This window comes from Punica granatum, chromosome 4 (assembly GCF_007655135.1).
Source record: "Punica granatum isolate Tunisia-2019 chromosome 4, ASM765513v2, whole genome shotgun sequence".
In the NCBI taxonomy this organism is placed as follows: domain Eukaryota; kingdom Viridiplantae; phylum Streptophyta; class Magnoliopsida; order Myrtales; family Lythraceae; genus Punica; species Punica granatum.
Genome location: NC_045130.1, coordinates 34,420,599 through 34,430,566, shown reverse-complemented (window position 1 = coordinate 34,430,566; position 9,968 = coordinate 34,420,599). Strand labels below are relative to the sequence as shown.

The following is a 9,968-nucleotide window of genomic DNA, read 5'->3' as shown; positions in this document are numbered from 1 at the left end:
ATTTCAGGCGCTTTGAGCAAGTTTTGCATTAAAGGCTCCACGGATTCAGAGAAACTATCCAGTTCAATGTATGATTCAGGAAACAACTGTTAATTGCTGTGAAACTTTCGACGATTTCTATCAGTTTTTTTACGATGGGCTCGGTGCCTATACGGGGATTAGCATCCATCATCCCGACATTACTCGAACCTAAAGATATGGAAGAAGAAACCTGTCTTGTCATCGGGACCAACCGAGCTTCCGGGTTTTTAACCGGGGGCGTATTCAAGTGCCATGTGGAAGGGGCCATCGTGTGACCACACACGGTGCCCCCAGAATTCAATGCTCTGTTTCGCACCAAAATCTTTTTCCTCGCTCCCTCTTTGTCTGCTGTCCCTGTCAACACCCTTAACTGGAGTTAAGAAGGACTCTGGTCTCATGGTTTCCGCAAACTCCCTCGTCCTTTAACCCATTTGCCCCTTCCTCAGCTCTTCGGCTTCCCCTCCACACATGTCCCCGACAGAGACACACGCACACACACACACAGAAGAAACAAACACAGGGCCGCAGGTTTCAGTTCTCCCGTTTATGTGGGGGTAGGAACTGGGTTTTCTCAGGTGAGCTCGAGCTCGTATTCCGTTTCAGAATTCGACCTCTCGTCTGGTTGATTTTATCCGTTGGGTGGTTTCTTTTCTGGGAAAGATCCGTCCTTGCTGTAGGTTTCATGTCCTCTGCTTGTCTCTCTGTGTTTGTCTGGTTCTTCCGCTGCTCTGTTTCGGCCGCACTCAGCTCAGAGATTCAGTCAGATTAAGAAATGGTGGCAATCGTGTTTACTGAATTAATTAAAGAAAAAAAAAATTCTTCATTTTGTTGGGTGTTCCAATTTCAATCCAATTCTTGCTTACTTTAGTTCATGGTATGGTTTCCATAAATGGGAGGAAGACAACGTCTTTCTTGGTTGAAGGTTGCCCTTTATGTTTATCTTTGTTTGATTAGTTAATTAATCGATTGACCTTTCCATGTGCTTAATTTTAATTGATTATTAATTTAATTATTTAATAGTTAAACTTTATATACTGTTGATGTGTTTGTGCACAGTCCATGTGGGACTTTTTTTTATAATAATACCTCAGTTTATATGATGCTTTCAGTTATATACAGAAATCTTCAGACATCATGAACCCTTGTCTTCCTGATTGGAACTTTGAGTCTGATCTCCCTTTCACCAACCAGAACAAACCTTCAGGGTCTACTCTCTCTCTCTCTAGCCCACTCCCTCTCCATGTTTGCTTTTGAATGTCGCTGTTTGTTTTATGGTTTGGTTGATTGAACCGTGCAGCCCGAACAACGACCTGGTGGAGCTCCTATGGCGGAACGGGCAGGTTGTGATGCACAGCCAGACCCACCGGAGGCCCAGCCCGGATCACCTCGAAACTCAGCAGTTGCCTCAGAAGCACGAAAACCAGCATCACCAGAACCCGACTCAAAGGGCAGGCGTTGGGGGTAATACTAACATGTCTTACGGGAATTCGAGTATTCTGATCCAAGACGATGAGACTGTGTCGTGGATCCATTACCCTGTTGATGATTCCTTCGAGAAGGAGTTCTGCTCGCCCTTCTTCACCGAGCTGCCGGCTGCAGATGCTATGGAGACTGACAAGCTGATCCTTGCAGCGCCGGAGCAGGCCAGCAACAGGCAATCTTTTGACCCGGACAGCTCGAGGGTCCCAAACCCGATGCTGCCCCCTCAACCTCAAGTTCAATTCCCTGATTCAGCCGTTCAAAAAAACCACGGCTCGGCGAAGGTGAACTTCTCGCAGTTCTTGGGGCCGATCAAGGGTGACTTGAGGCACTCAAATCCTCACTTTGGAGGGGCTGGAGATGTTGGGGAGTGTTCGGGTATGACTGTCGGATCAAGCAACTGCGGGAGCAACCAAGTTGTACTAAACGACCCTGACTTCAGTCGGGCATCCAGCAATGGGACGGGGACGGTGGGCTTGTGTTCCCAGCTCTTTGCAGAAGATAACATCCCAAAGACGGTTCCTCAAGATGAAGGGAGGAAGACGGAAACCCTTGAGCCAACTGTTACTTCTTCCTCCGGTGGATCGGGAAGCAGTTTTGGTGGGACCCAAAAGAATTCGGCCGGCACCAGTAGCCTTAAGAGGAAGGGCCGAGATGTGGAGGACTCTGAGTGCCAAAGCGATGTACTGCTCCCTTTGCCTCCGGCGACTTGGTTCTCTTTGTTTTGCATGATTTGGCTTCCCTATGGAAAACGTTTAATTCAGAATCTAGGACTTGGTTCGTTATCCAAAGTTCGTGAAACCGACTTTCATTGTTGACATAAAATGATCTTCACTTTCCACAGAGAAACACTAGAAAGTGCGGAAATGACTTCCCTTGCAAATTTATCAACCTAAACAAACTGCCTCACGATGTATCCATATTCTATTGGTGTAAAATTAATCTTTTCAATGGTTTTAGGCTGCTGAACTCGAGTCTGGTGGTGGGAAAAAGCCTTCTCAACGGTCTGGGTCAGCTCGCAGGAGTCGTGCTGCAGAAGTGCATAATCAATCAGAAAGAGTAAGTACTCTTATCGGCTTGTAGCATATAATATGATGGGAAAAAATTGAAGTTTCCCAAATTTAGCCTTGAATTTTGCTTACAGAGGCGGAGAGATAAGATCAATAAGAAGATGAGGGCACTCCAGGAGCTCATACCTCACTGCAACAAGGTCTCTGCCCTTTTTTCACATGTTCGATTTACGCTATAAATTGATATTGGAATTTATCGATATATGATTTTGAGCTCATAATGAACTTTTAGCCCAACAGTTGAAAAGTCTCTCGGATCTCGTCACTTTGAGGTATGCTTTGTTATTGAATCAACTAGATTCGTTCTTGCAGACGGACAAAGCTTCGATGTTGGATGAAGCAATCGAGTACTTGAAGTCTCTCCAGTTGCAGCTACAGGTATGACGTGCTGTCTCTTCAGACAGTGGCTCTGTTTAACCCGAAAAAAGAAAGTAGATTAACAATCTTTTAACAGAACTGTGTTACCAATTGAGAAAATTGTACCTCGATCAATGTCCTCAGATGATGTGGATGGGAAGCGGGATGGCAGCTCCAATGATGTTTCCTGGAATGCAGCCGTACATGTCCCCTATGGGCATTGGAATGGGGCCGCACCCATTGGCTGCCGTCCACAACAACATGCATCTGCCTCGAGTCCCGATGGTTGATCATCAGTCCACGTCCATGGCCCCACCAAACCAGAACATGATGTGCCAAGCACCGGTCCTCAATCCCGTGAATTTTCAGAATCAGATGCAAATGCAAAATCTGCCTGAGCAGTTTGTGCGATATATGGGAATGCACCAACTGCAAGCTGCAGCTTCTCAGGTTCATTATTGCCCTCCTTGTCCATAAGATGTTTTAGCTATTTTGCGATGTCTGCCACTCTGTGGAAATTATCGAGTCCAACTTTGTCTTGCAGCCCGTGAATATGTTCAGATTCGGTCCTCAGACTATGCAAAATTCCCAAGTGACTGCAGTACCAGGAACGGGAATAGTTCAGCTCGGTGGAGGAGCTTCGAACGATGATGCTTCACGTGGCAAGATAGGTAAGTCAGTTTTCACGTTGCCTTTCCCTTCATTTGGTCAGACCTGTCATATGCTTAGAAATTCGATCATGTCACATGTTTCCATATGAAACGAACATCATGCTCTTCTCCTGCAGAGCTAAAACTTCAGTTGTAATGTATTTCTGACCCTATGTTTCTTCCGACTTTGACAGGCTAAAACTTAATTAGAGCCAATCCTCATTATGAATGATGAGATTTCCAATGAGCTTCTGCAAATTGTTGAGAATATAGTAGGAGTGTATATTCTTTTATGGGCAGATTCAATGCTCTTCTCCAGATAAGTCGGCTCTTACCGTAAATTAAGCTCCCGTTCGCAAAATTTTGGCTTCATAACTTGCGTTGTGATTGCCGTTCATAAAACTGGCAAAAATCTCATGTACAACTATATTTTTACATTCTCTCATTTCACTTATTTATATATATATATATATATATATATACACACTCGCATCAAGATCAGTACAGGTTGCCTGTTGTGTTCTGCCCCAATGATCATTTATTGAAATTATAGAGCTCGATTATTGCTCCGGGGCCATCTGGATACGTGGTTTACGGCATTTAATTTGTAGGTATATATCGCTCTTCTTGGAGACGTATTAAATTCAGTACTTATCAGCTCTATGTCTAGATCCTATGTATGACATTACTTCTTGTGGGGAACCTCGAAGAAGAGACATATTGTGGGGACTTATCAGGTGTCCCCATCCAGCTCTAGAATTAGGATGTGAATGTCGGCATCTTAGCTTCTTCTCCAATTGATTTTCGCATAAAATAAATGTGCTTTCGGTTTTTCTTGGAGAAATGTTAAGAGTAAGCAACTCTCAGTTGCTCTTAGACCTAAATCGAAATGAGCTGATCAAGTAAGTTAGACGAAACGAACAATCCAAGAAGGAAGTGATTTTCATCAACCATCTGATGTTACTTGAAAACTTTTAAGCTCATAGTATTATGTTTCTGTAATTTACGATGCGATATCTCAATGGAAGATAAAGTTACTTCTAGGAGGAAAAATGATTGATTAGATTTGAAAAGGGTATGAGTAAAAGTAATTTTTTCATTATCCATATGTAATAAACGGCCTTCGATATTGATTAACGTTCCTGCTATTGTGTGTGGTTAAGAGGATTATTAGGAAGATCGTGATTTCTTTTTTTCGCAGAAACTTATCTGCTTCCTAATTCCAACGCTTTCCAAGAGCCAACTTATTGCGTCCTTTACTTAATTGCTTTCCAGCGCTACACCCATCTTGGAAAACCATTTTTGTGATCCACAACAATTTCAATAGTAACCATCAACTGCTGTAGGGACCAAATGAAGATTCTGATCGATCAATCGGTAATGAAGGTCGGAGTAGCTTCTGGATTTGGAAAGGTTTTCATCGAAATCGCTTGCTTTTTTGAGCAGCCAAAGAATAGCAAAACGAGGGAAAGGCCAAATTCAATGGAGTATTATCATTTGGTTGACAATTTTCTTTTTTCTTTTTCTTTTTTTCATTACAAGAAACGTTGATAGACCTATTACAGATAAATAGAAGTTTTAATATCTAATAAAATGGTATAGATAATCTCACTGAATATCGAACTTGAAACCTCTTGATTATCAGGAGAAGGTAGCATGAATATTCCGATCGAACTTGGAACCTCTCGTGCACCATTGCATTACACCCTCTTTTTTTTTCCGATTACAAAGGAGGCACAAGATCTAGTACAATGAAAGAGAAATATTAAATAACTAATAAAGGAATACTAATAATTTTACGAAGTATCGAACCCTTTTTTGCGCTACACCCTCTTTTGATATTTGATTGGTGGGAACAACAGAATTTGTGAAGTTTCCACTTTGCTAAAGTTGGCCCTCACCAAATGTGTATGTTCTCTGACCACATATGATTTGACAAACATTAGTTTGCAATCCATCAGCGACTTTGCACTTCATCTCAGTAAAGATGCTCTTGAGATTACAAACACTATCCCAAGTTGTCCATGAAGCCCCACCACCCGACACCCTTTGAAGTGGATAAATTATTGGGCGATTGATCGAGATTGTTTTCGAAATCTCTCGCTTAGGCATATTGCATGATCTATTGTCCCAGTTCCATGAGCTTCCATTGCGAGAAAGAAGGGTCGGATATGTGCATCTTTAATCATAACGGGTTATCTTCATTTTGTATATTGTCGCTTTGCTGGTCGCTGCAACTATGATTAATACGGACAAAGACTTACAACCATACATGATAAGTGATGCACTTTTAACTTATGTAATCCTGCAGCCACCTTTGATATCATACAGTGTATATATGGCAAATTTCGCAATATTGTATTGTATTTTTCGAGCGATGTATCAAGAACAATATTGTACCTCTGACAGCTCGAGTCGTCGCAATCAAGATAGCCACTTTGGAAGTCCTCGCTCCACTAGACGAGCATGCAGGTTCTCTTCGATTTCTCTTTTCTTCATCTCGGTTACCTTTCGTTGATTTAACTCTTGATGTCCCTTTTGATCTGTATTGACTCGCCCCGGTGCGTAGCTAGCTGCGAGGACATCGAGTGTGGGCACGAGAAGATTTTATCTTCAACTTTATTTTCACACCCTTTTGTCAAGTGGATAGAGATAAAGGGGGCATCGTATATGTTTGTGACGATGATCAATACATCTCAAACTCGACTCAAGAAATCTTATGATATTCTCTTTGGCCATCACCTTTTGCACTTCTTTTGCTTTCATGTCTATGTTTTGTTCTCTTTGCCTTTGAGGGACAAAAGATGTCTTCAGTTCCTCTGTAGTCCCACTACATATCTTCCCTCCCAAGTTGTCTAGAAATTATTACATAAACTAAGTGCAATGTATAAGCGGTAGATTGACAGATATATAAAAGTGTCCCATCATTTTGACGCAGTTTGTGCCGATAAGGTAGTCAGTATCAACTGGTCCTTTTTTTTTTTTGATCAATAATGAGACGCTTTTATATTTATGTCAGCTAACGATTGGTTCAGTTCACTATCGACGCGAGGGACTGAATTCATGTGATAATTTCTCATTTCTAGACATATGTCGAGAAATGTGTGATTTGACACCAAATGCGTATAATAATGAATTTTAATGAGGTAGGAGAGAGCTAACCATAAGTGATGGAGATATGAGCAAAGACGTATTCAATTTATTGCACAACATATAAGCCATCGTGCCTTTCCCTTTGTTCCGGAGAGAGATTGGTTTTCATTGGACCCACTCTTCCCAGATTTAGCACATTGTTCATGACCATTTCTTTTTCTTTAAGCCTTTCATTGATCATGTCCACAAGCTCGGAATGTCTGAATCGAGGTCTTATGTCCAGTAGTGTTCGCACCTTTCAGGTGGCTAGACTGATGTCGCCATGCCCTGTCTTCTCAAGGCACAGCTGGTTTAGTGATGTGTTAACAGCGTCTTTGTTGTGGCTAGTCATCCACATGAATCGCACTCGCATTGATCGAGCGATGTCCCTCTTTTTTTGGAACTCAATTTCGGAGACTTCAACAGGTGTCCTGATCGGTTGATGTGTCAAATCTTTTTAACTCCTCATTTTCTAGGCTACACATATCTTCATTTGATTATCAATATACATTAGCTTGTTAAATTGATGAATTCGATCCTCAGATGGCATAATTCGAGAAAAGCCAGGATCAATATTAGACATATCTCGAATTGCAGATTGATATGGAAACACATGTACGTTACAGTCAAGCCGCAAGTACTTATATTCAGATTGTTGACGCAGAATATGTACAGTGCTGTCAATTTGATCTGGTTAGACATGTTATTACTCTTAAACCAATCGAAACTGTCAGTTCATATCGATGAGCAACAGAAGGTTTATTACAATGATCTTCCGGTGTTGATACCGGGGATCACGATCTTCTTAGATAGCGAACAAAGACAATATCTTCTATACAAATCGAAATGGTCCCGGCTACACGCTGTCATTTCTGTTGGGTCTTGAGGACACTATTCGCTGCATTAATAGAGAGAGTGGAGATTTCATCTTCCAACTTCTCGTCTGGGAGAGTCTGCTGGTGCAGCGTCTCGCAGAACTCGTCATGACTGATCTCACCAACCTGTTTCGAATTTGCAAAGGCGGATAACACATTTCTCAGTCGATGTTCATATTAACATTTCTTTTTAATCGATGTGAGATAATCGGGGTATATGTAATTACCTCTTTGAGGGCCACCGGGTCCCCCTTGGCTGATGCTTGACGTTGTGGCTTTCTTTCCGCTTTCTTGTTTGCTGTTTCTGACATCTTCTCTCCGACAGAACAGCGGTTCAAAGTAAAACTGCGTAGAAAGATGATTTAGGTTCTTAATTAATCAAGATTAAGAAGCCATTTCTGTTGGGTATTTGTTTATATACAAGGGATGGAGCACGAAACATGGAGAGCTTCAAGGGCAACCTAGGAGGTTGTTACTGGTGTGGTTCTGACAAGTGGCATCTTCCTTTTGCGATTCTTGACTGCGCTCTTGGAGGAACTAGTGAAAAGATCCGTATGATGCACGAAAGCCTTAAATAAATAAAAATTGGTCCAATTATCAATGTGAATTGATTCAAGTAGTTGGAGCACTTATTTTCCTTTAGTAAGGTTTTGTATTCGAGTATTGTAAATAGAAAAAATTTACACTAAAAAAGTTTTACCCCTTAGTGAACCGATTCGCTAAACTAAATTAATCGAGATCCTATTGAATTTCTAGATATTATAATACGCATCGAAAAAAATAAAAATGGGTCCGTATAAAAAAGAGGAGGCCACGTTTCCCGTCATTTTTTGTTTCATTTCTAATATTTTCTTTCATTGCCTTTTAAATTTATTTACAAACTGTAATTGTTTTTTGGTTTTTTTTTTCATTATTTTGATTTCTTCTTACATCCTCCCAAAAAATTTCGAAATTAGCATGACGTAGCTATCTCTGAAATAGGCCACATCCTGTAAAAGTAGAGTAGAATATTATTTTGATATTCACGTGCATTGTTTTCTCAAAATGATACCATATGCAATTTTTGTCTGTGTAAATTCAATGGAAAAATAATGATGAAGCGGGTTTCATTAGAATGTCTCTAAAAAATGTCGAAATTGAGAGATTTATAAGATCTCAACTGATCAATTCTAGAAAAATATAGCTAACATAATTAAATGAGTTAATCTCATTAAATTTATTGATAAACTCAATTATGCATATATTTTAAACTAATAGTTGCAAACTAATTTGGGTTCACATGTTACATTTTTTTTCTTATATGACAATATAGGTGTTTAGTACCAATATTATAATATAGTATTGTAATTCAAGAAGTAACGATACGAATATATTAAAAAAAGCACGTAAAATAAATAATATATTTGCAACTAAAATGGGAATTGTAAGAATGTGATAATACTACTGCATGATAAGGTTAAAAAGAAATATAGGCAAACAGTTTGCTTTCTTCTCTTCTTTCTATTTGTTTAGCTTTTTTTTTTCTTTTTTATAATTTAAATCCCTTTAACTTTGTTGTACCTTTTTAAACAGCCCCCTATAATATGAGGCGTAACTAATAAATTGAAATTGTTCGATACTTGAAAACTACATATTTATCATATTTATCATATTTTAGTATTCAAATTTAGTTAAATATATCGTATGCCTATCTTTGACATTTCATATACTATTCAATGATTCAAATTTTATATAATGAGTTAATCTATTAAGTTTTGTTTAATAAACTAAAGTATCGTATTCAATAATAATTGAAGAGATGTAGATTTTGGTTTTAGTGAGATTCATTACGTGATTAATATTAGTGTATTTGCAATATATATTTTAAGGACATGAGCAAAAGCAACGTAATATGATAATTTAAGTAGCAATACATATATAAAAAATAATATACCTACGCATATACGGTATTTGCAACATTTATTATAAGTAGATGAGTATCGCAATAAAATTGTAGTAATAATACTACATAAAAAGATAAAAGATATAGACACATAGTTTTATTCATATAAATTGATTGATACTTTTGAAAATACATAAAATCATATATAGTGTTAGAGATACATATTTGATAATTAGGAAGTAACTGATTTGCTGAATAAAGCTTATTTGCTTAAAATTAAATACTTATCTTTTGAGCATCATTTGCGATTTGATATCCAATATCTATTTGAGTTTATTTATTTTTTATTTGAGGCGTTTCATTAAGCTTAGGGTTGGGTGATGTGTAGCTTCTTGGGCCGGTCATTCTAATAAGGTTGTTTATGCCCGTGTTATCGTCCATGACCAGTTTATCGTTCCCTATATCTACGATCTTCTCCTCTTATATTAAATTTCATCACTAG

At 39.1% G+C, this 9,968-nt stretch overlaps 1 protein-coding gene and 1 long non-coding RNA gene across 5 annotated transcripts; one reads left to right on the top strand and one right to left on the bottom strand.

Annotated features, from left to right (window-relative positions):
* Positions 1 to 354: 354 nt before the first annotated feature.
* LOC116206372 (transcription factor PIF4) lies at positions 355 to 4,374 on the top strand. 4 transcript variants are annotated; one of them, XM_031539222.1, is made up of 9 exons: positions 355 to 596; positions 1,141 to 1,226; positions 1,319 to 2,183; positions 2,461 to 2,559; positions 2,645 to 2,710; positions 2,883 to 2,948; positions 3,072 to 3,377; positions 3,472 to 3,598; positions 3,772 to 4,374. In XM_031539222.1, the coding sequence occupies exons 2-9, from the start codon at positions 1,156 to 1,158 to the stop codon at positions 3,774 to 3,776; spliced, it is 1,605 nt and encodes a 534-aa protein (XP_031395082.1). In that variant the 5' UTR covers positions 355 to 596; positions 1,141 to 1,155; the 3' UTR covers positions 3,777 to 4,374. The 4 variants fall into 4 exon arrangements, with proteins under 4 accessions (XP_031395082.1, XP_031395083.1, XP_031395081.1 ...); XM_031539223.1 differs by having other exon boundaries at positions 1,113 to 1,226; XM_031539221.1 differs by having other exon boundaries at positions 356 to 596; positions 1,131 to 1,226.
* Positions 4,375 to 7,379: 3,005 nt separating this feature from the next.
* Positions 7,380 to 8,094, bottom strand: LOC116205584. The gene is made up of 2 exons (XR_004156536.1): positions 7,812 to 8,094; positions 7,380 to 7,710 (listed from the first exon to the last, which is right to left on the bottom strand). It is a non-coding gene; the product is annotated as an uncharacterized LOC116205584 (long non-coding RNA).
* Positions 8,095 to 9,968: the final 1,874 nt, after the last annotated feature.